At 35.1% G+C, this 25175-nt stretch overlaps 2 protein-coding genes and 1 non-coding gene across 4 annotated transcripts; 2 read left to right on the top strand and 1 right to left on the bottom strand.

Annotated features, from left to right (window-relative positions):
- Positions 1–741: 741 nt before the first annotated feature.
- LOC109109696 (protein-glutamine gamma-glutamyltransferase 2-like) lies at positions 742–8713 on the bottom strand. The gene is made up of 13 exons (XM_019122778.2): positions 8368–8713; positions 6118–6294; positions 5599–5829; positions 5112–5230; positions 4471–4599; positions 4120–4297; positions 3881–4019; positions 3596–3699; positions 3233–3475; positions 2581–2847; positions 2327–2487; positions 2106–2242; positions 742–1291 (listed from the first exon to the last, which is right to left on the bottom strand). Exons 1-13 carry the CDS (start codon positions 8381–8383, stop codon positions 1114–1116), a joined length of 2079 nt encoding a protein of 692 aa, XP_018978323.1. The 5' UTR covers positions 8384–8713; the 3' UTR covers positions 742–1113.
- A 9352-nt stretch (positions 8714–18065) lies between these two features.
- On the top strand, positions 18066–18148 carry trnal-cag. The gene has a single exon. It is a non-coding gene; the product is annotated as a tRNA-Leu (tRNA).
- Positions 18111–25130, top strand: LOC109108733 (plasmolipin-like). 2 transcript variants are annotated; one of them, XM_042744139.1, is made up of 5 exons: positions 18111–18352; positions 18986–19156; positions 20692–20865; positions 20966–21079; positions 23649–25130. In XM_042744139.1, the coding sequence occupies exons 2-5, from the start codon at positions 19025–19027 to the stop codon at positions 23754–23756; spliced, it is 528 nt and encodes a 175-aa protein (XP_042600073.1). In that variant the 5' UTR covers positions 18111–18352; positions 18986–19024; the 3' UTR covers positions 23757–25130. The 2 variants fall into 2 exon arrangements, with proteins under 2 accessions (XP_042600073.1, XP_042600072.1); XM_042744138.1 differs by lacking the exon at positions 18111–18352 and having other exon boundaries at positions 18836–19156.
- Positions 25131–25175: the final 45 nt, after the last annotated feature.

The following is a 25175-nucleotide window of genomic DNA, read 5'->3' as shown; positions in this document are numbered from 1 at the left end:
TCTTTTTTATGTTTAAGAAAATAATAAGGCGTGTTAACCTAAAAGTTCATTATTATTATTATTATTATTATTATTATTATTATTATATTAATATTATTATTTTTAATATTATTAATAGTTGTAGTTGTAATAGTAGTAGTAGCCTATACAAACGTCCAAATGGATTATGTGGAAGAATATCATGATGCAGTGTGATGGAAGGGTAGAATTTTGCAAAAGCAAGACAAACATTTACCATAAAATAGTGCAATAAAAAATAAACAATATGTTAAACACAGTACTTTCGATTTTGTGTATCTGGTTATCAAAGTAACAGTAAGCATTTCCTCACAGCAGGTGGCGATCAAAATCTTGTTTATGCACAAACCCCACATTCTATTTCCATTAGGGACAAGCATAAGTAGAAAACAGATATGAGTTTTAAGCTACATGATCATTTACATCACAATAATAGCAATACTATTTACATTTAATGTAGGCCTACCTGTAATAAATGTCACCTGGTCGCTGGTTAAGGTTACTCTTTAGATATCCCTGTTATCTTATAAGTTACCTTTCCTTCTAAAGTCTCCAGTTCCATTTGTCAAAAGGTACAAATGCAAGGTCAAGTTTGCTAGCATACGTTATAATATCTAGCTAAACCTGAAAACATTTTCTCTGACATTTTATTTCCACTGTGATTTTGCTGTTTATAGGAAATGAAGTGATAAACAACTAAATAGAGATATTCTGCAGTCATATTTACATGCATATTTTAATCAAAACATTTACATCAAACACAACAACAGCATTACACTGAAAGTATCAACAAACACTGCTTTCAAAATTGTTATTAGATAAAACTTTTTTATATTTATTTAATAAAAGGCAAGCTACGGTGTATTCACATGGCTGGGCATTTTACATGTAGAAAAAGAGCTTTCAAAGTCTGTGAAAGCATGCAAAGATATGTCATAAAGTAATCATAAAGAAATTGTTACATACTCTTTATATAAACAAATCACAAACAAAATAAGTAACAAGCAAAACAGCTGTTATTAAGTCAAGTATATAGCATTAACTGTATCATTTACAACACACTAAATGCATGGTTCTCTGAATTTACATGCTTGTCTAGATTTCTGGGACAGCGTTCCTGTTTTGCATTTTTGTCCGAACAATAACAGTGGCTTCTCCTTTTACATCTCTCAGTCTGTCAGAGTCAAAGTCGACAAGCAGTTTTCTCAGGCCAGCACGGGTGGGCTTGAAGGAGAATTTAACTGTCACAGCCTGACCAGGTTCAATCTTACCACTAGAGAAAGAGAGACATATAGATGTTAACAGTCAACCAAAACTTGGATATCTTAGATCATATTTAATGCATTTCAAGAAATGTATACCGGATACTGAGGTAGTTCACCCATAAATGAAAATTGGTTGAAAATTTACTCACACTCAGGCCATCCGAGATGTAGATGAGTTTGTTTCTTCACTGGAACAGATTTTGAGAAATTTACATCACTTGCTCACCAGTCGATCCTCTGCACTGAATGGGTGCCGTCAGAATAAGTTCAAACAGCTGATAAAAACATCACTTAGATATTAACATTCCAGTTTTCGTGAAGTGAAAAGCTTTTAATGTGTTTTAAACTTCAAACTGTTGCAAAAACAGTCCAAAACAGTTGTAAACAATTATGTGAAGGATTTTGATGCAAGAAAACAACGGGACTTTTTCACTGGAGGAAGTGTTATTATGGATTATAAACTGGTATTTTGGCAAGAATCAGTGGTTTAAAATTAAAAGTTAAAACACCTTAATGATAGATTGGTTTGTTATAAACAAGCAGGTTTTTTACTTCACAAGATGTCAACTGATGGATTGTAGTCGTGTGGATGATTAGTTGATTATTGTGATGATTTTATCAGCTGTTTGGACTCTTATTCTGACGGCACTCATTCACTGCAGAGGATCCAATGGTGAATGAGTGATGTAGTTCTAAATTTCTCAAATCGGTTCCAATGAAAAAACAAACTCATCTACATTTTGGATGACCTGAGGTTGAGTACATTTTCTGAATTTTCTATTTTGGGTTGAACAATTCATGGTTTCTAAAACTAGTACATACTGTGTTTTTATTTCTATCGCCTCTGTTAGTCCTGCTCCCTCCACGGTAAACACACCTCCTTGTAGACTAACAGGCAAGGGATTGGTGAAGGAGATGTGTGCTGTCAGTTTATGTGATACAATCGCTTTTCCAATAATCTGAAATGTAGAACAAATATCAGTCATTGATAAAAGGACCAAAGCCAATGACACAGTGCTAGTATTAATGGAACAGTTCATCACCTTGATATGAAGAGCTGGCATTTTCAAGGGGATGTTGATTTCTTGTAGGATGATGTTGTCTTGATTAGTGAGTTGGAGGAGGGCTGTGACCCTTATCATGTGATGTTCAGACACACATGCCCCATAATGATCATACTGAAGTCGCAATACTTCTTTATGAGCTATAAATTGAGGCAAAGATATTTTTGAATTTATTGTAAAACAGCCTTTGGAGATGCCACAATGCACAAAACAATTCAGTTTCCTAGTCTTACCTTTGTGAGCTTGCACTGTGAGAGAGGTTGTCTTTCTCTGGCACTCTCCGCGGTGGATACTATTGTAGGTTATTGCGTTCGATGTGACTGTAAGCTGTGCATCTGTGTCCTCCCTACCAGAATTATACACCTCTATGATCACATCAAAGTCTGTCCCGTGGATAGCTGGGGCATGCTTGATGAAAAGCTCGAGCTGTCCTGGGTCTTTGTTCATTTGTCCCACTTGTCTGCCTGCCTTTTTATAAACCTCTCGCTCCTTCATTGATCCTGTGGTGGGACAAAGCATTTCAATGTGATTAATATCAGAATGTCACAATTTCAGAATCAGTCGGCATGGACAAATATAAATTGAAATCAAAAACACGGAATGAAAATGTATCATACTAAATTTCATGATTTACTGTGAACATGTCTTATTTCCTTTTTAGGCTATAGTGTCATAAAGGCCCCTTATTTTCTGAACAATTATTATAATAAAATGTATAATAGCATTTAAATATATATAGAAGTAATGTGTACAAGGTTTAAGGTACAATAGGAGACAATTAACTCCATTTAACAACAGAATGTCAAAGATCAAAATTAGTTCATCATAAAGTGGTTCAGAAAATTTAAAACAAATGAGAACAGTCAACAGGTTGGTTGTTTTTACCTTCAGGATGTTTGTAGTTAGCAGTAATGTCCTCTCTGAAGTCTCCATACACACTCTTAGTGCTAATGTTCCGCCCTATAACTTTACTGTTTTGGGACACCTGAATCCGTTCCCCATCTGGATGAACAATCCAGAAAATCAGATCAGCATTCACCTCAGAAAACACAAATGGGGTGTCGTACTTCAACCCCACTTCTCCCTCCTTGACCGCATGGACTGGACAGGGCCCACAGCAGAAGACTCCTATAAGAACATGTGAAGAAGAAGGTAAGCTAGCTAATATTCCAGTTTTATGTAATGGGAGATAGGAGATGTAGTTCTCTGGGTGTTCTTGTTTTTATACTTCAAAGAATAAAGCTTTACCGTCACTCCTTTCTAGAGGAGTAGGGTCTAGCACCTGCCATCCATCGAAACCTTCTGGGAGGTCATCACGTTTCATCCAGGACTCAACCCAACAGTGGTAATTCCTGAAAACAGTGGTTGAAGATCAGGTCAGGGACTACCGAGGAAAATGTTAAACTTAATGGAGTTCAATTTTGTCTCAGATGTTTTTCTTAAAATTCCTTAGGAGACCAAATTGAGACAACTGTTGTCATACAGAAAGGATTTAGAGCTTATAAAAAAATTATTCTGGATATCATAACTCACCAGATGGAGTCCTTCCTGCCTTCAGACACATTTTCAAGTTGATCATTGAAAAGGTAATCGACAGAAATGTTTGCATCAGTGTCATGAGCAGATGAGTAATTTGTGATGCATCTGGTTGGAATGCCAAGACAGCGGAGGACTGTTGCAGATCACATGAATCACCAACAGGAATAATAACAGTATTGCACATTTCTGAATTTACAAACACTTAATATTTTCTAAATCTTTTGCTTTCTTACCTGTGCAGGCCACTCCTGTGAACACCCAGCACTGCCCATAGCGCACTCTCTGTCCTCCACCCTCACTCCAGCGCCTCAGGATGGGCACACTGCCAGTCCACCGTGTGGGTGCCACCCCATCACTGTACTCTCCATCCCAGCGGCCAGATACCACCCCGCGATCATCATTAGCATTTACCTGTTAATGCAGATTTTTATTTATGTAGAATGTATATATACACAGAAAGCCTATATACAATGTAAAACGCTTTTTACAGATTGCTTAAGTGAAAAAGTAATTTATGCTTGAGCAAATATGATTATAATAACAGAGGTGGAGACAATGAATGACCATGGTGACAGATGCCTTACCATGGCAGTAATAGTCCTGCTAACGTAAACAGGGCTTCCTCTGTTAGCAATGTCCATCTCTGAATTTTTCAGGGCTGCGGGTGAATTGTCCAGCACTTCAAAGCAAATATCCACCACATCTTTTTCAAACTGTTTGAAAAATAGAATCCAAAGGATATGAATTTCTTGGTTTGTTTGCATTAGTATGAAATGTAGGCCTACTGAGGGGTGCAGAGGTTTCCTTAAAGGAATATTCACAACTAATGTGCAAATTAACATTAAATGCTGGCTGTCCTTAGGGCCTGACTTGTAGCTTAGCACTTTCAGTTCTCCCGCTTAATCTGGAGAATCAAGATTCTCCTGCAGTCGGACAGTCAATTGTTTGTGAGACAGACATTGTTGCCGAAATGTCTGACATCTACAGAGAGTGATTACCCAGCAGACAAGCCCTCTGCGGTTCTCCTGCCACTGATCTGTCACAATTCACACCCTGCTTCATCTGAATTCCACCACCATGCAACATCACCCATAAATCCTGATTATGTGTCAGTCATCTCAGGCCATGATGTTTTCTTGGAGAGGGCACTGACCACAAGACTGTTTAAACAGATGGGGGCTGTATAAATTTGGATCTTGAGAACTTGGGAATGCATTTAGGTTACCTGTCCAAAGTTCCAAGGCACAGTGGTGATATCATCCCATGAGCCCTGGTACAAGATCCCATTTTCATTTAAAATGTACTCCTGCAGCAGTTCCTCACTGGGAAGGTACACAGAGTCATCTACAGGAAAGAAATACAATTGTCAGAATTTTGTGATGAGCAATAAAATCAGCGACAACCAATTAGAATCCACCTAATTTTAACGTTGTTTCAATGTTTTATCATTCAACTCGAAGAAAAATCATTTTCAAAAAATGATTCCAATTATATCATTCCTCAGTGTTGTTAACAAAAATAAAATAAAATAAAATACACAAAATAACATATGAGCACCATAAAACTATGGTAAAAGTCTTCAACTCAACTCTCAGTTTTCTCAAGTTATACAGCACATTTGTGTGAGAAATAAATGTTTTGAACAGAATAAACATAGTCATGAGGAAATATGAATTTTAATTTTCGGGTGAACGATACCTTTAAATACACACCTTTGCACCAAGGATTGAAAAGCAGGTAGAAGGTCTGAGACTTGGTTTGCTCCAGGAGTTGCCCATCAGCTGAGAGCAGAACTACAGTCATGCTGTACAGACCCACGGGAGCATCAGCAGGGCTGTGGAGAGTCAGCATCACCTCACCCTGAGCATTACGCTGACTGAACCACCATTTCCCATGATCCTGCTCTGAGTCTGACACCTTCAAGACCACCTCATTATTCTTACCTGTAACACACAAACATATGCACAGAAATTACCGGAAAAATGTGACTTTACATAATAGAAATATGTTTCCTAGTGGTGTCTTATGTTGTTGTTATGTGCATTTTAGTATTTTTGTGATTGAGTTATTTTTTTTTTAGCTTGACCATTAAACCAAACTCTAATTTAATAACATCTCTTATACTCCAACTCAAGATTATTATAGTTTCAAGCCCCAGTCCAAAACCTGTAGGCCACTTGTTTATCTTCCTCCCTGTTTAATCTGTAACTCTCTCCATCAAGTTTACTCACCCAGGTGTAGTATGAGGTTGAGCTGGTGATCTGGGAGCCGTGGGATGTGGTCAGTACACTGCAGTACTACAGAGAATGGCTGACCTCTGCGCACCAGCAGTTGCTCCATGTCCATCTCCTCAGTGCGATGAGCATGGTTATTCTCATAGCACTGCAGATCTACACCACTCAGTAGGGCTGGGCACAAAAGAGATTAATGAACAGTTTAAACAAAACAAGCAAATATAATCCAAATATCCATTTAGTTTATTAAGCCTTAGTTACCTTGACCTATAACATGTGTTTAAATGCTTTGTTACTAAATGTTGCGTGCAAGTTATTTTGGTGGCTAAATTTATGTTAATCATGGAATAGATTAATGATATGGTTGCCAATTTTCCAGCCTTGCTGACCAATTTGTAATTTCACACTCAAAAAGTGTGTTTCATGAAAAAATGCATTGTTTAAATAAATATGGACGCAGACTACTGACTTGTTGGTTATTTTATTTGGTCCGGTATTGGATCTCTTGTGAGGTGGTCTGGTATTGGATCTCTTGTGAGGTCTGGGCTTTAGAGCCTCAGTTTGGAAATCAATGAAGAAAGGGATGACGGTAACATTAAAAGTAAATGATTAGTATTAAAAGATTTTCCACCTTTTTTTGTCTTTTTCGTGAGATATTTTTTAAAAGTCATCTTCTTGAGATCTGCTGAACTGAATTATATTATATTTGCTTATATTATCGTCAAACATACAGTGGGGTCCAAAAGTCTAAGACCACCCTAAAAGCTGGAACACACTTAACAACTTTTGCCCTGATTTGCAGTCTGGAGGAGTCAATGTTATAGCTGCCAAAAGTTTGAGATTGAGGATTTAGATTTTTGAGGAGTTAGATTTTGGGCAGTCGGAGTTGAGGGATTTCACAGAAGATCACACAGTGAATGATGCAGTTTTATGGACTATGATTCTATCTGGTAAGAGAATCCTAGCAATGAGATGCATGTTTCTGTGTTTGTTGTGTTTGGAACAGTTTGAAGGTCTGGTCATTTGTGACCCACAGTTTAGTTTAATGTATGTTTTAAGATTTAAAATAATTTGTTTAGTGTGTTTTAAAATGTTGTGTAGTGTATTCCAGTCTTATAACAAAGAAAATTTATGAAAAAACATAAAATGAATGAGAAATATTTAATATTTAGAATCTTATAGTCAATATTTCTTGCTTTGACTGAAAAACAAGATATTCCTTGGAATGTACATTCTCAAATCAATCCCAGAAATAAAGACACAAAAGCTGTCTCTCAAAGGATCCTAACATATACCTTTGAGGACCTCAAATGCACCATTTAGAGGTAAATAAGGTACAACGATGCACCTTTTGAAAAGATACTGCTTCAGACAACTTTTGTACCTTTTTTTCTGAGAGTGATGAGATGATGCCAGGCAACAGTTTTTGAGAAGGAAGATAATATAATAAACTGCTGATGATGTGTAAAGTTTCATAGTCTTCAAGGGTGTAACTTGCAAAGCAAACTGAATTTGCATTAAAACTCTGTTCTTCGCAAAAACCATAAAAATAACAAAAAACAAAAAGAAATAATAATTGATAACAATACCATGTCTAAAGTGCATAGTAACACATGTCTATCCGATCAGCTTGGATCCTGCTCATTGCTGCTTTATTAACCTTTAATGTTACTGTAATGCCAATTTCTTCATTGCTTTCCAAGCTGAGGCTATAAAGCTTAGACCTCACAAAGAGATCTGATACGGGACCATATAAACTAAACACGGTCCCACAAGAAGTCAGCAGACTGCTTCCATATTTATTTCAACACCTGCCCAGCATGAATCAAAACCATCAGAAGTATTACTTTAGCACTAGGACCTTTAGCATCTACTGTTGTTTGAGTAAGATTATGAACAAATAGAAAATTGTAATGTCATCTACAGAATAATAATTAAAATGAAAAAACCAAAAACTACAGTTTCATAAATAGAATGGAAATGGAAAAGTCTTGACCAACAGATTGCTTTATGTAATACATATGAGTTCACTAACACAAACAGTTTTTCAACGACTTTTTCAAACAATACCTTTTTAAATTAATCTTTACAGTAATCCAGTAGTAAACAAATGCATCTTGTATTTAATATGAGAGTGTGTATTTGCTAAACAGCATACTGTGTTATTGCTATCTATCGTATTGATATACTTAGTTATTTCTTTGAGCAATATTTATGAAAACAAATAAGTTAAACTGTCTTTCTTACCGTTATGGCTGGCCATTGATGGATTTAGCTTGACACTTCTTGTAAGTGATCGGTGGGCCTTTGTACAATCCTGTTCTTGATGTTTGCTGTAAATTTCCGTAGTTCAGTCCAAGATAGCTGTCTTCCCTGTAATACCTTTGCTTTTAGGATCCGTTTTATAAAGACAGACCATCCACACCCATTGATGCCCCACCGTCTCTATTGCTGACTGGCCTTCTTTCTGCACAAGACACACCCTGACTCACACATCCTCTCCGTTTCCTTTATGACCTCTGACATCACACACATACAAGGTCCTCAAGCAGTCTAAGAGGTGCTAAGTGTGTACAGTCTATGTGTGTATGCAGCTCTGCCTCTGTGGAAAAAGAGTCAAGGCTTGGGTATTTACTACAAGAAGCATAGTCTCTGCAAACACGTCATTGCTGGAAATTTTCTCTCTTTTCCGTAAGGACCAGGGTCACACACAGGGACCTTTGTTAAAAAGAGAAGTTCTGATGGTTGGGTAACACTTCCATAGTATTCCACGGATCTACTCCACCTTTATTTCCCTGACTCAAAGTTAGTTACTTTCTATTTTTAATCTTTCTGTAAGTATCCTATTTAAGCAAAGGGAGAACCCCCCCCCCCCCCAAAAAAAAACATGTTCTAGGCAACATTAATTAGATGTCAAACGAGGATGCATGAGTCATAAAATGTTTTCAGAGACTTTCCTTCCCAACCTTTCACTGAACAATTAAATGTTGAGCATGCATTGAGTAACATGCACAATATAGCAGATTAACATATATTATCTATAATGTGTAAAGTGTAATGCACTGGTATGAAATGCCTGACGTGTCAGCTGAATGTCAAGTCGTCAGATTGCAGAAACAACCAAAACGTCTGACATAATTTTGTGAGAAATTTCCCCACTGTTTGTGGAGTTAATTAAATTCCATTAAGCTCCCTCACTGATGATATGACAGCATTAAACTTTTAACAACTGGGAGCCAGATAGATCATTAGAATTCTCTTTCCCAAAATAAAGTCATGTGTCTGCTGTATTGTCTGGAAGAACAATGATCTCTCCGGCAGTGGATTCTCACCATGCTGTGACATTACTACAGTTCTTTTTGACCACGCAGGCACACAAAAGGATCTCTGTCTTGCTTATATGGTGAGAATCAACACTACCACACCTACATATAGAGAAAAATTTATTTGCACATGTGTGTGATACTAAGCTGAGGAATGCTGCCTGGAACAGGCAGTCTTTGAGACAAAATGCCTACTCACAGAAACAAGCACAGATTTTGTTGAATTTCACATCGCTTTCTCATTGATTTATCATCAAAGAGATTCCGTCATAAAAGTGAGAAACATACCAGTGTCTCTTTGGTTAAAAGTTAATGATAAGAAATAAAATTAACTGCTGATGATTTCATAGTTTGTGGTTGCAAGAGTGTTATGGCAAAGCAAACTGAATTTGCTGATTATGTTGTCAAAAACTCTGTTCTTTGCATAAAGCATAAAAATAATAATTGACAACATTAACACATCTAAAGTGAATGGTAACACCTTTGATGTTACATTTGCTTTTATTGTTACCATCATGCCACTTTCTTCATCAATTTCAACGCTGAGGCTATAAAGTTTAGACCTCACAAAGAGATTTGATAGGGGACCAAATAAAATAACACGGTCCGACAAAAAGTCAGCAGTCCACTTCCATATTTATTTAAACAACCCGGGGCATTTCTAACCCATCTGCCCAGAATGAAACAAAATAATCAGAAGTATCCACCAGGAATATTTTACTAAGACCTTTAGCATCTGCTGTTTGAGTAAGATTATTAAATGGAAAGGCGTAATATATTGTGATCCATGGTAGAAAGACAGACACACATACAAGCACAGATTTTGTTGAATTTCACATTACTTTCTCATTGATTTATAATCAAAGAGATTTTGTCATACACATGAGAAACATACCAGTGGTTCTTTGATTAAAGGCATCTGCTATATGAATGAATATAAAAGGGAGTAAAGGGAGAGGAAAACATTACTTCCCATGTTTCTTAATATATATATATAAAAAATATATATATTTTTATTTTGTTCTTAGTTATTATTGTTATTGTCATCAAGTTCTACATGCAGCACAATATTGCCCTTTTTAAATTTGACATATTATTAAATATTATATATTTGGGATTTTTGGTGTCTCTAGTAAAGGGAACGTTGTTATTTAACTTTAACATTGCAGTTTTATATAATGGATATGCTTTGTAAGGCTTTTCTCTACACTCCAAATTAAATAAATAAATAAAATTTAATTAATTGAAAAACTCTTTAAAAATTAGGGAGAGTGTATGTAAATTCAATATGGTGTATTTTGAATTTTGCACTGCATTGTGTTTTAAGTTTATCAGAAAACACATGAAAATTAACCATGATTTTATTACACTAACCTTTTAACCATATATTTGTAGTTAAACTGTGGGTTAAAAAAATGACAATCAATCCATGGTTACTGCACTTTTACTATAGTAAAACCATTGTTAATGTAAGAGAAAATTAATGTCCTGACAGAAAAGTATAAGTAGGCCTACATTTTACTCTTTTTTTCCCCCCAGGTATAATCATATGCTAAAGTTAAACAAATATCCTTAAATATAAAATTTACTTAAAATATGTCTTGATGAACTAAACCATAAAATATTTTAATTCTAAGAGGATAATGGAAGTTTCTGCTGTGAACGTGACTACTAAATATATATGTGCTTCAAAGTAGCTAACACTACTGTTTACATGTAGTAATATTAAAGATAATAAGCAAAAGAATTGTAATAACGTAATACTGATCTTCATTATATTATGTGAAGGAAAAACTTCTGTGGAGAGTAATGTTCGCATACGAGATTAAATCACTCTCTGTTTAATATAGAAAAACATGAAACAGGTCAGTGTATAATTTTAATCAGGCAGAAACAATAGAGCATGTTTTAATAAAATGTAAAAAAATATGAAAAAGAAAGGTTAAAACTCATTAAGAAAGTAAGAAACATGGGTGTTGAATCATTTCATTTGTCAAGCCTTTTGAAAGAGCATGCAAAACAAGGTAAAAACAATATGGTGCTATTGTTAAATACAGTAAAGAAATAGAATTAATCAGGAGAATTTATATATATATATATATATATATATATATATATATATTCTCCTGATTAATCCTATTTCTTTAATGTATATCACTATACATTAAAGAAATAGGGTGTATATCACTAGTTAATTGTTAATGTATATCACTTTAATGTATATTAATGTATATCACTAATGTATGCAAGAGGGTTTCAGTAATGCATATGAATGAATTTCACTAAGATTAATTCATGTCAATGTTTTTCCTTACACATTCCCTCTTAACAGTCTCAAAAATATATAGAATTAATTCATATCAATGTTTTTCGTTTCACTGGTGTACGTAAGAGGCTTTTCAATAATTGTGGCCTATACGGATATATTCCCGCTTGTCAGTGTCAAAATGATTTAGATGGCCAATCAAATCAAAGTAGGCGGGGTTTATTATTGGACAGAACAGAAGGAGAGCGCGCGAATCCCAGTAACTGAAGTGTCAGTAGTTAATGTCGTCGGCGAGGTAAGATTGATTTATCGAAACATTTAATATTTGACAACTGGTTTACGTTAGAAACGTTAATCGACCAACAGTAATACCCAGCGAGTAGCAAACTACTCGACTTTTCCCTCAAATATGGCCGTTTTTAATAAAAATCATGGTGTCACGTGATTCATTCTAACTGAACGTGACAACACATTAAACGTTTAACGTTACTTTATAACCAAAAACCCAAATGACAATCACATAAATTAAAATTAAATTTTATATCTATATCTACGATAAAAATACAAACAAATCAAAATTAAAAAAAAAAAAAAAATAATAATAAGTTTCTACAATATTTAGTAAGTTAGTAAGGTTAGCTTATCAGTGGTGACTGTCAGTCATGACGTGTGCAGCCTTGCTGTCATCAGCGGAATTTAGTCAAGTGTCATTTAAATGTTTACCGCAAACGTTTTTGTTTCCAGTATTCTTTAGAATGGCTTGGTGTTTTGTGCTCAACAGAAAAAAGAAACTCATACAGGTATGGAGCATGAGGAAGTAACATGATGACCGTTTTTTGAGAAGGGTCTGGCTCCAGACACGCACGTTATATTTATATTATTTTGTCGTCATTGTATTATTTTAAGGAATTAAAAATGGCCCTTATTAACCTTGGTTGACATATTCTAGCACATTATTTTGACAGTTAAAGCTTTTGGGCTGGAAGTCGTCCATCAAATAAGGCAACACTGAGCGTCAGTTTTTTTCATAATGTTGTTTCGACGTCGTTAACGAGATGGAAGTAACTTAGCTAAACATTTAATATTTAATAATCGAGTAGATTATATCCAGCGAGTAGAGTTAGAAAACTACTAGACGTTTTCCTCAAATATGGCCTTTTAGAATTGAAAATATGGTAAAATTTACGTGATCCATACTAACTGAATGTGACACGAAACGTTTTGCGTTTTCGACATATTAGGCATACAAATAAGAGTGAAGTGTGCATATTTAAAATATTCTTTGCAAATAGTTAAAAATGATTACTTCCGTGCTAGAATCCTAGCATTTTCTTCTCCGTTCTATTTACTTTATAAGTTACCCCCCAGTGTTCAAGATATGGTTACCATAGATACAGTGCCCTCCATAAGTATTGGAACAGTAAAGACAAAATTGCTTTCTCTGTTGTGGAGTCAAGACATTTGCAAATATGATTAAAAAATGAATACACGACAAAACTACATAATATCACATTTTATTATTAGGTCTTTTGACACATACATGTTTTACCAAATAAAAAGGACAGCACTTTAGAGTTCATCCCACTATTTGATAAGTATTGGAACAGTTGAATTTAGGGCAGATTAAAAGATTAAAAGCTAATATTTAGTTGCAGATCTCTTGCGTGCAATCAGAGCAGTGAGTTTGCAACCCATAGACATCACCAGACTCTTGGTCTTATGCTTAAAAATGCTTTTCTCTAGCCTTTAATGCAGCCAATTCCAACTGTCGCTTGTTTTGTGCAGTTTCTGTCTTTAGTCTCCTCTTCAGCTGGTGAAATTAATGTTTAATTGGATTTAAATCTGGAGATTGATTTGGGCAATCTAAGACTTTACATTTCTTTGCCCTGATAAAGCCCTTGACTGAACTGACAGGGTGTTTTGGGTCATTGTCCTGATCCAATATGAAGTGCTTTCTAATGAGTTTGGTGGCATTTTCTTGAATATTGGTAGCCAAGATGATTTTGTACCCTTCCAAATTCATTCTGCTACTGCCATCATACATTGTCATCATTAAATGAAGAGGTCCTGTTCTAGAGACAGCAATGCATGCCCTTGCCATTACACCAGCTCCACCAATCTTTACAGATGAGGTTGTATGCTTAGGATCATTTGCAGTTCCCTTTTTTCTCCACACTTTTGCTAATCTCTGTCTCATCGGTCCATCAACTCAGTCCAAAACTCTACTGTCTCACCTTTGTGAAGAATCTCGCCTTTCTATTTTTGAATCTGATCAGAGGTTTGCATCTTGCTGTGTAGCTTCTGTAATTCTGTGTCAGCATCACTCCAGCTTTCTGGAGGTTGTTGGTGATTTTACAGACATGTATTTTAGGATTAATTTTCATAGTTTTTATGATTTGTCTCTCATCAACTACTGTTGTTTTTCTCAGCTGATCAGGTCATCGTTGGTTGCTGATGTCACCGGTAGTTTCCAAACTTTTGATTTCTCCATGCCCTTTGTTTTTCCTATAGTTCTAATTGCCTTCCTCTTTTCTTTTAGCGTCCAAATTGCTTGCTTTTCTTTCAGAGTCGGCTTCCTCATCTTCATCCTGGTTTGTGTGTGTCATCATCGAATGCAAGACTTAGAATGCAGAAGCAATGGATAAAACTGATAAGACACATTCCTTGCTTTTAATATCTGAAGAATTAATGCAACAGAACACAGCTGATCACTTAGAAAGACCTGTGAGGCAACTCTTCCAATACTTATGCTCACATCAGATAGAGAGATGAAACTCTAAAAATGCTGATCTTCTTAGCTGTTAAAACATCTTTGTGTTGAATCACCCAGTAATAAAATGTGACATTCTGTAGTTTTGACTCATATTCATCTTTTAATCATATTTACAGATTTCTTCACTCCACAGCAAACAGAACAATTTTGTCTTTATTGTTCCAATACTTCTGGAGGTCACTGTATATGGTTACTGCCTTGATGTGCCATCTTGCCATCTTCACGAGGGTAAGTTAACATAATGACAGATTTTTTCTTGCATAATTTAGAGTCAGTTACTTTTTGATTACAGGTAATATTGTAAATAATGTTCACTTTCTTGCACAGACCAATCATTTCACTTTATAAGACTGGATAGGCCTAGTCCAGATAAACAAGTATAGTTAATTAATTTTGTGTAGGTAACCTACCTAAGAAAAAGTAAAAACTCACATCTTGGATTTCCTGAGAACAATAAATTAAAAACTTCTACTGAAGAAAAAGTCATATCTTGGATGGCCTGAGGTGAGTAAATTAACAGCAAGTTTTCATTTTTGGGGGGAACTATCTCTTTAAGACAGTGACTTGCCGCCCTCTACTGGCGGTTTTAGTTTCATATATAAAGTATTATATAAAAAAATAATCTTGTGACACTATTCAGTTGTAACTGCAGTGTAAATTTGTACCAATTCTGCAACAATGGGTTTTGTTGATACTCATTTTATTTGATTGCTATACAGGGCTCAACAGTGCCAGCATTTCACTCGCATTTGCGACTAAAAATAGATGTGTGCGAACTGGAAAATGAATTTAGGAACATGACTGCAAATACAATATCTTAAACAGCCTAACTTGCACAGTAGCCTATTACAAACTTATTAATTTCTAAAGTTTATTTATGGAAAAACAGAAATACAGCCTCATATGATTACTGAAAACGCATTGATTTAATTTATATGAGCACAGATGAGAAGAAAGGTGGAGCGTAGAGCTTAGATCGGGCCCAACAAATCAAGACCAACCCTACCCGAGCCCGAGCACGTTGTGTCCGAGCCCGGCCCGGCCCGACACGTTCACTGTAATTAAGTGTGACCGCGGCACACCTGCGCCTCCATGTCATTATTATATTGTCTGCTATATTGCTTTTTATGTATTAAATCCAGGCAATTGGTTGATGAAAAATGTATTAAAATTAAGATACAATTTATACTAAACGAAATTCACTTTAAAGAAAATCTTTCTTCAAAACAAAACTTTAACAAACTTGAAACTAAATGTGCTTATTTAATGGCTAAAACACGTAGGCTACTACAGACTCTCTTTTTGTACAAATTGGACAAATTGCAGCACATTCATTTAATTCTGAATTTTGCACATGTAAGTTGAAAGGCATTTGTTTGTGCATAGTAAAACATATCTGTAACATTTATCAAGTTCCTAATTGTGCGTGCATTTATTAATTATTATCTTAATGAATAATACGACAAGGAAGAAGCATGTAAACTGCGTTGTTTGTTTATTCAGAAATAACTGAATGGATCGTAAATGGATCTGAAATTCCGAATGAAGAAACTTAAAAAAAAAAAATTAAAAAAAAACCGTGAACACTGATGAACACAGAAAATGATGGCCTAAGACCGTTTTTTTTTTTTTCTGTCATAGGCGAGCAGCGTGCCGCATTTAATGCACAAGACAAAGCCAACACATATGTTGTCACTCCCCACGAATAGTTTAAAATGTTTCCATACCTCCGATTTTCCTCCAAACTTGCTCAAAGTTAATTCTCCTGTTTAAATTTTTTTCTTTGCTTCTTCAAGCTCCATGTTGCACTTAAGCTACTGAATAGTACAGCACGCACAGCAGGTGTGATGCGTCACGCGTGCGAGAGTGCGAGTGGATGAGACGCTGCGCATGACACGTGACGTGCTTTATCAAGGGCCCGACCCGACCCGAGGATGGTGGCGGCCAGGTCGAGTCCGGGCGGAGCGAGTGAATAACAAACACTCCACAGATGAGAAGAAAGGTGGAGCGAGTGAATGAGAAGTGCTGAATACAAACACACAGTCGCCACTAGAGGGCGCTGAGGCTGCCGTTACCCCGGTAACACTAAACTCGCACGGTCCCTGCGTCCCAATGTGCATAATATCCATCCTAAATTCTATGTGATATTAGTACTTTTCGATACTATTTAGGGCAGATAGGGTGGATAGTATGGAAATTGGGGCGCAGGATGTGTCAATGTTTCAAACAGTCATTTAGATATTTACTATAACTATTCGCTTTAGTCTTCATCATAGCACCAATTTAATACTTAAACACTTAATATATATTTATTTTCACACTATAACATTTTTTTTCTCTTTTAATCTAACCTAAAACATGGTAAAACTTAACACCTGTCTATATATTGACTGATTCGTTATTATTGTTTGGTAACACTTAACAGGTTCGATTAACATTAGTTAACATGAAATAACAATGACTGCATTTATTAATCTTAGTTCATGTTAATTTCAACTTTTAATAATACATTATAAAATCAAAAGTTGGGTCTGCTAATATTCAATGGAGCTAACATTAACAATAATACTAATCGATATTAATAAATAAAAATTAAAAAAAAATAAAAAATAATCCAACAAACATCTATTGCACATTGTTTGTTAATGTTAACCTGTTTTAACTAATGTTAACAAATGGGGCTTATAGTAAAGTGTTATCTATTGTTCTTTCGTTCATTTGAACTTAATCTTTTGTTTACTTTATTGTTTACTTAAACTTGTTTTACTTTGTGAATTTTTAAATAAAGTCTTTCTTTAGTAAAAGATCAACAACTAATTACACAATTAGCCTTTTAAATAGAGTCTAAAGCAAAATTATTTAAAAACCTTGTGTAGGCTACTTTCTGTATTCTGATAAATTAACTAATTGTGCTTGTAAATGTCTCCTTATATCCCCTTATTAAGCTAATTATTTAAAAACCTTGTGTAGGCTACTTTCTGTATTCTGATAAATTAAATAATTGTGCTTGTAAATGTCTCCTTATATCCCCTTATTAAGCTAAAACACAATGCGCTTCTAAATTTTTCAACTCAGGAGCACATTTGCTCCTTGGGAAGAAGGTAAGGGTCAAGCCCTGCCATAGTGTCTTATTCTAATTAAATGAATAAATTTAGGAATTTGTACGGAGTAAATAAATACATATTAAATGAATGTTAAAGGCTTAGAAAACTCCCTTATAAAGTTAAATCATTCACCCCCAGGAATCAATATAAGAAAGAAAATGTCACCCTTAAATGGAAAGGTTAATTTCAGTCACTGCTCATAGGTTTAGCATTACTTTAAAGTTTTTATCCTAGTTTTACTGAATCCCACAATGTGTTCTCAATTTTGATGTTATAGAAATGGCCACGCTATGTCACAGGAAAAAAATATATTATAAATTATATTATATGTGTTGCATTATGTCATATATGAATTGTATGCATTGCTGGTTTTGACTTAGATTAAGAAAAGAGTAAACATGAATGAGAAAAGTGAAAGTAGTTTTAAACGCTGTGCATTCACACCACTAGAGGGCAAAACATCACTACTAGCTCCATGTGTCAGGATGGCCGAGCGGTCTAAGGCGCTGCGTTCAGGTCGCAGTCTCCCCTGGAGGCGTGGGTTCGAATCCCACTTCTGACAACAATGTTTTTTTCCCCCCAGTAGGCGAACAGCTGACGCGTACTCAGCATGAAGACCAAAGGCCGTTTCATACCTCACGGAGAGTATAGTACAGAAACAACCAAACTAGCAAAAATACATGACACGAAAGTTTTACATCTGGTCGCCGCAGACAAGTGGCCAAACTGAGTCAACGACAGCAGTACAAAAATGACTGTTGAGAAGGTTAGTGAAAGATGTAAGACGTTGATGAATGACTCTTTATAGTTTTTTTTATAATGTGAGTGATTCAAAGCAAGGACTGCAATGAACATTGCATACAGGAAGAGTATTCTGCATATAATGAAAAGTCTTAGAATTTAATTATGAATGTTATGACTATATATATATATATATATATATATATATCCTGAGAAACTATTACCTTGTGTGGATCTAAACTAAGAGGGGTCATTAAAAAAGTGCGAATTGATTTGTCAGTGATTCTGACATTGTAACTTGTAAACACTGGAATTTGTTAACCCCCAATTTTAACTTCTACTGTTTTTTATGTCTTGCTGTTAACTTTTTTTTACAAGAGGAAGGTTGAGGGTTCTCACTTTTATTATTCTTACTGAAGTTATTTATTACTTAGATACACAGTATCCACCTAACATGATCTCACTGTAAATACATTGTAGGTGTGCAAATGTGTAGAGAGAGAGAGAGTGAGAGAGAGAGCAAGAGGGAGGGTGTGAAAGAGAGACAGAAAACCTTTATCTGTTTAGGCTGAGTTGTTAGGTAGTGACAGCACCTGCATTACCTGTTCTGGTGCATCTCCACTGTGCTGCATTATTTCCCTTTTTTTTCTGTTCAAAGTGACATTTTTATGTAATCAACTCTTTATACTGAGAAGAAATGGCGGATTTTCCTGGGAAGGTCAACACGCAGACCAGCCCCAGTGAACCTCAGAGAAGTTATGGAACCACAGCAATGGCGGACATGGACTTCATCAGAAGTATTCCTGGTATCCTACTTATAGTTGAGATTGTGAGTTGAAAAACTATATTGCACTTTCCATGCTTTGGTATATGTTGTATATTTAACATAATTGTTTTATATTTTGTAGCTTAATGAAAATGATTTATTTCTCCCTTCATAATACTCTCACACCCTCACACCCACCTTTCTTTTGAGTTTCTTCAAAAAAAAAGAAGAAAAAAAAGCCAGATATCCAGTATTTCAGAAAAACTGAGACTGTAGGTATTGGTTAATAAAATGAAACTAACCAGGTTCAGCATGTACTATGAATTTTGGTCATTATTTTTCATGCAACTAGGATGTTATGCAAAAGATGCTTGTACAGGGTTTGCGTAGAGGTAGATGTAGCGATTAAGTGTGCACCTAAACTGAGCCAACATAGAAGTAACTGTAGGTAAACCACAAGTCTATGTTTCTTTGTTATTTAGGAACAAAAACTACATTCTGCTCAAAATATCAACTTATTAAGGTATGAACATGCAATAATCAGAACAAAGTGTACAGAAAAATACTTACTTGTCCATAATATAAATTACTGATTAAACTCTACAGCAAACATCAGTTTTATGATGTTTATTGTATTATCATCTCACTGGTCATTGGGTCAATAACCATAATAAAACACGCCCCTCAATACAAATACATTATCTAATCATTGTCAAGTCAGTAAATACCAATGTTCCATACTAATACCAATACTAAAATCCAACTGAATTTTAGTGAATATTTGGCCTGATATGTGTCTGTTTTAGTCTTTATATGGTGGAGCAAGTCACATTAGTTGTTTGTAGCTATCTTGTGTCAGACACATAGACTGAAATCTGAGACCTTTATCAGATGAATAATACATCATGAACTTTTGATATTCATTGTACAAAGGATGGCATTGGCATCATCTGTTTGTGTTTGTAAAAAAGCTTTAAATTTATAACTCTGAAAAAATTTCCCAGGACATACATCAGTACTGGTACTATATGGTGCTAAAAATAACATTAATTGTTGACAGTGCTGCATGTTAAATGTTTTTTGGTAGGTTTGGTCTCTGATGAGAACTACCAGGATGATTCACACTTATGTCACTTTCATTTTGAACCTCATGTGTTTCAGAGCATGTATGTAATTGTGCAAGCTCAAATGTCATCTAAATTAATTATAACTCCCCGACATTAAGAAAAGCCACGGTGATAATACGCCAAAAAAAAAAAAAAATCCAGAAATAAAAATTCAGTCGTCATCTAATCACTCTCTTGTCCTTCCAAATCTGTATAACTTTTCTTTCTGTGGCACAAAAAAATTATATTTTGAAAAAATGTCTCAGTGTTTTTTGTCCATGCAAAGAAAATGAGTGTGGACCAATGCTGTTTCGGAGACATGACTTTCCATGGGTCATTTCATAATATCTACTTTCAAGTTACGCAAAAGAGAGGAATAAAGGTGTACAGATTTGGAATGACATGAGGTTGAGCAAATGATAACAGAATTTTCAAGTGGCTATATTTTGTCATTGATGCTTAACAAATGATCATCTCCATTTTTCTGTCTAGTTTGTTGGATTACTGGTGTGGTCGCTGATCGCCAGCACCAGCTACACCTTGCTTCCTGTTTATGGTTGGGTGATGTTTGTCAGCGTGACGCTGTGGCTCCTGAGCATTGCCCTGTTTGTTGTGCTGTTGTTGAGGTTTTATCAGAGTCTACCCTCAGTGCCCTGGCCTTTAGTGGTGAGACACTTACTCCTCTAATGGAGGAGATAGCCTCTATTATTTGTGACTTTGTCAGTTAAATCAGGTTTGCAATCCTGTCTTCCTTTCCTCCTTGTAGCTCATGGTGTTCTATGTAGTCGCAGCTGTTCTATACGTAACTGCCTTTCTGGCTGATGCAGTATCTGTCCCACCCCAGTGGTATCCCTGGCATGGTCATCTAGGAGCTTCTGCAGTGAGTGAAAACATGTCTTAAACACACACTACACACACATTCACAAATGCTATGAGCTGAACAAGGTGTGTCTCTCCTACCTCATTTCTAAAGTAAAGTCAGGCTTATCTGTGAAACACGCTGATAACAGCATGGTGTCACACTGCCCACCCAGATCAGGGGATACAGATGTTAGCAACACTCAATTACTCCCTTACAAATATTTTAACTACCATTTAAACGTTTGGGAGCAGTACAGTTTTTTTTAAAGAAATGAATACTCAAAGAATCATGAAAAATGTGTATCATGGTTTCCACAAAAAATATTAAGCAGCATAACTTTTCAAACTGGATAGTAATAAGAAAATGTTTCTTGAGCACCAAATCAGTATATTAGAATGACAGGGTTCTTACACCTTTTCCAAAGTAAAATTCCACTTTCAAGTTGCATTTTCAAGATTTTCCAGCACTTTACAACTGTGGTAAAATACATGTTTACATGCTTGTTCTTCACTTTAAATCAGATTTTATTGTGCTATTCAAAAACTCCTGTCTGGATTGCATATATCATTGCCTAATATAAATAGCCAACAAACAGTACATAAATTATACATTTTAAAAAGTTAAGAATTTACAGGGTATCTGCAGTATCTTTTAAAATATAATTTAAGGCGGGGTAGGGCAATGTCTATGGTAAAATATTAATGACTGGTACCATAAAATAAAAGTAAAAAGTCAAAAGTAGCTATAAAAAAACAGGTTTTTCATAAAGTTTTATATACTGATAAACCTCACATTTCAGCCTTTAAACAGTCAAAAATAAAAATAATTAATCAAAATTAAAAACAAACCCACACACAAAAGTATAAAAAGGTATAAATATTATCTTAATTTAAAGCATGGCGCATTTTTAACTACAAAAAAAACAACAAACATCAACCACTTTACAAATATTTTTGCATTGTTTTGAACAAAAACAACAAATTTCCAGCAGGTGGCGCATTTGTAACGACACAAAACAGTTTCCCCAGTAACGACTGAAAGCAGCACTGTGCTCGTTTAACATTTTGTGCATTGTGAGCAGATCTAAACATGATGAAATGAAAAATGCCATCAAACACAACTACAGCGTTTTGCAGATTTTTCCTCACTGGTGACTAATCTGAGCCCAACACAAACGTGTGTGATAATGCTCAACACTGGGGAGTTTAACTGAGCAAGAAATTTTGTGCATTGTGAGCAGATCTAAACATATGCCGCAATAAACACTTTTCATTAATTTTCACATTTTACTTTGAATGCGACAGTCTTAAAAGATTTAGTTTAACTGAGCAGGGGCATTTTTATTTACCTTTTATATGGCGCAAAAGCGCAGACTCTTTCATGAAAAAAAAACAGACTTAGCAGGAGGCTATTAGTATTTAGCTCTCGTTTTAACCATATTTGTCTTTTTTTTTTTTAAGCAATCGCTGACTGAAGCAGCAACCTCCGGCATGTTTTTATCTCCCGCTCTGCTCCATCAGAATAAAGATCACACTACAGCCATACACGGAGACTCAAGTAGAGCTGTTTTAGGCTAATTTTATGTAAAAAAAATTATGAACTATTCAGTAAGAAAGCAAATTATTAAATCAATGCAACTGCATTTTCAAGCACTTTATTCAAATACCAAGCATTTTTTGAACCTTGAAAACACTACATTAAAATTCAAGCATTTTCAAGGAATTCAAGCACCCGTAAAAACCCTGGAATGATTTCTGAAAATATTTTCTAATTTTACTGATTTTTTTTTTTATCAAATTAAGAAATCAAAAACATTAAGAAATCTTACTGTCTCCAAATTTTTGATGGTAGTGTAGATAGGGCTTTCTTAACAAAAAAATATTAATATGTTTTAAACCAGAACATCTCATATGAAGCATTACCTTCAATTGTCTGGTTAAAGTATTATTCATCACTTACTAAAATACTCAATACAGTTCTGTAGATCAAATAAAAGGCTTTTAGTAGATGGTTACAATGTGAAACTGTCAGATGAGTTCAAAAGCTAGGTTGCTGAGTGCTATGTGTGTGTTTTGTAGGGCTTTAAAAACCACATCGTCCAGAGTCCACATGAAATTGTGTGGCAAGCACATGACAAACCTGTAATGCTTTCAGTGGAGGAGTGTAATCACAGTTTATACCCCCTCCATGTGTAAAAGTCAACAGCTTAAGTTTCAAAGTTCTTACAACATCTTTAAATGTACATATCTGCTCAATGGCTGATAATATACTTTCCTGTAAAACAGTTTAATGCCCTGAAATCATTTATCTGTTGTTTAACTTTTATTAAAGATTACGTTCTTATTAAGTTCTTAAAGGGACAGTTCACACATTAAGGAAAATTTGTGTGACTTACTTTATTCTGAAGACTGTTTTAACTGTGTTTTACATGTACAATGCATGTCAATGGAGTCCAAAACAACACTGAACCCCATTAATGTTTATTGTATGAAAACACACACATACTCCATACTTCTCATACATGAGTGCTATATGTAAGGTCTGTATATGTTTTTTTGTCATTTTTATAATTCTTCTTTTCTTTCAGTTCTTTGCCATAGTGGTGACTCTGTTATACGGAGCTAGCAGCTACTTTGCCTATTTGGACTGGATGGGTGAAGGACAAAACGCAGCGGCGAGTACAGTGCCTGTGTAGACCATCCTCTGACTGACATTCTCAGTCACTATGTGTGGAGACTTCGAAGGGGATATTACTCAGATTATTTGGCACTGCTGAAAATCCTCTTCAGGAACGTCCAACAACCCTTCTGTATAATGGTGCCCAGCAAAATTGCTTGATGGTTTATAACATGGACATTGTGTGTATGCTTATGTGCAGCAGGCGTGAATGAAATTAATTATTTTACTTAGCAAGGACGCATTGATTTGATCAAAAGGGACAGTAATTACATTTATAATCTTACAAAAAAAATATATTTTTAAAAAATGCTGGTATGGGATCGAGAAAGGTCTGCAAGTCGGGACTTGAACTCTGGATGCCTGAAGCGCAATGGTGCCGCATGTCGGCACACTGCCCACTAGGCAATCAGTGCATAGAAACACTATTTTAAATTGCAGTAACATTTCACAATATTAAAGCTTTTATTGCATGTTTACGGTGGCTGGGAGAGCTCGACGACGTGCTGCATATGCAAACACATGCAAATAAAAAAAGCACCAGCAAATTAAGAATACATGCAAATGCTCACAACACAAACAAAGAAACGCGCAAGTATCAAAATAAAAATAGACCAAGGTTGTTGTTTTTTTGGCATATTGATTACCATTTGTATAACCACAGTTGTACAAATACCATGGTCATACTATGGTTATTGTAGTAAATCCATGGTTAATTTGTGCATGGTTACCATGGTTTAACTATGGTAACCATTTTTTTTTAATATTATTAATAAATTAATTAACTTTAATTATAAAATCATATGTTATTGCTTTTTTTGTAAGCAAAGTAAATTAGCCAGCTTACATAAACCTTTCACAGTTACACTGTGCATTTCATCAGCTTATTTAGGCTAATATATATATAAAAGCTAAGAAATCCTATGATCAGGATGTTTAAATAAACTAAAATCTCACCTTTCAGAGCAAACATTGATAAATGTTTGTCACTTCGCCGTTCCTTTAAACATTTCTAAGGTGGCCCATTTGCAGCGTGTTTCTATGTTTGTGTTGCATTTGCAGTACGTGTGTTGTCAAATTGATGAATGTTTTCTTAATTTGCAGGTGTTTTTTTATTTGCAGCACGTTGAGCTCAGTCGGCCACCGTATATGTTTGATCAAATAAATGCAGCCTTAGTGAGCATTAAGAGATTTTAAAAAATAAATAAATAAACAAAAATACACAAATCTTTCCAGCCCCAACTTTTAGTGTACTATTTTTCTAAGATACACTAAATGACTCGAGCAACTATGCATTCAAGTGGTGAGGTTCTTGCATTATTGTAAAGTTATGCTTAAGAATGTAACTGTTTTGAGCATAAAAATGCTTTGATAAAATATAATTAAAAACCAATGTATTTATTTCTTTCATACACAGGCTCAAATGTCTATATATATA

The sequence above is a fragment of the Cyprinus carpio genome, chromosome B18 (genome assembly GCF_018340385.1).
Source record: "Cyprinus carpio isolate SPL01 chromosome B18, ASM1834038v1, whole genome shotgun sequence".
Classification (NCBI taxonomy): domain Eukaryota; kingdom Metazoa; phylum Chordata; class Actinopteri; order Cypriniformes; family Cyprinidae; genus Cyprinus; species Cyprinus carpio.
Note: the sequence above shows the minus strand (reverse complement) of the source record. Positions and strands in the feature narration are given on the sequence as shown.

Coding starts and splice junctions, on each gene's coding strand:
- LOC109109696 (XM_019122778.2), bottom strand. Junction 3,700..3,880: donor GGCAGGAAGGACTCCATCTG/GTGAGTTATGAT, acceptor CACTGTTTTCAG/GAATTACCACTGTTGGGTTG. Junction 2,848..3,232: donor TAACTACAAACATCCTGAAG/GTAAAAACAACC, acceptor GTCCCACCACAG/GATCAATGAAGGAGCGAGAG.
- LOC109108733 (XM_042744139.1), top strand. CDS start 19,025: ATGGCGGATTTTCCTGGGAAGGTCAACACGCAGACCAGCCCCAGTGAA. Junction 19,157..20,691: donor TCCTACTTATAGTTGAGATT/GTGAGTTGAAAA, acceptor TTTTCTGTCTAG/TTTGTTGGATTACTGGTGTG. Junction 21,080..23,648: donor GTCATCTAGGAGCTTCTGCA/GTGAGTGAAAAC, acceptor CTTTTCTTTCAG/TTCTTTGCCATAGTGGTGAC.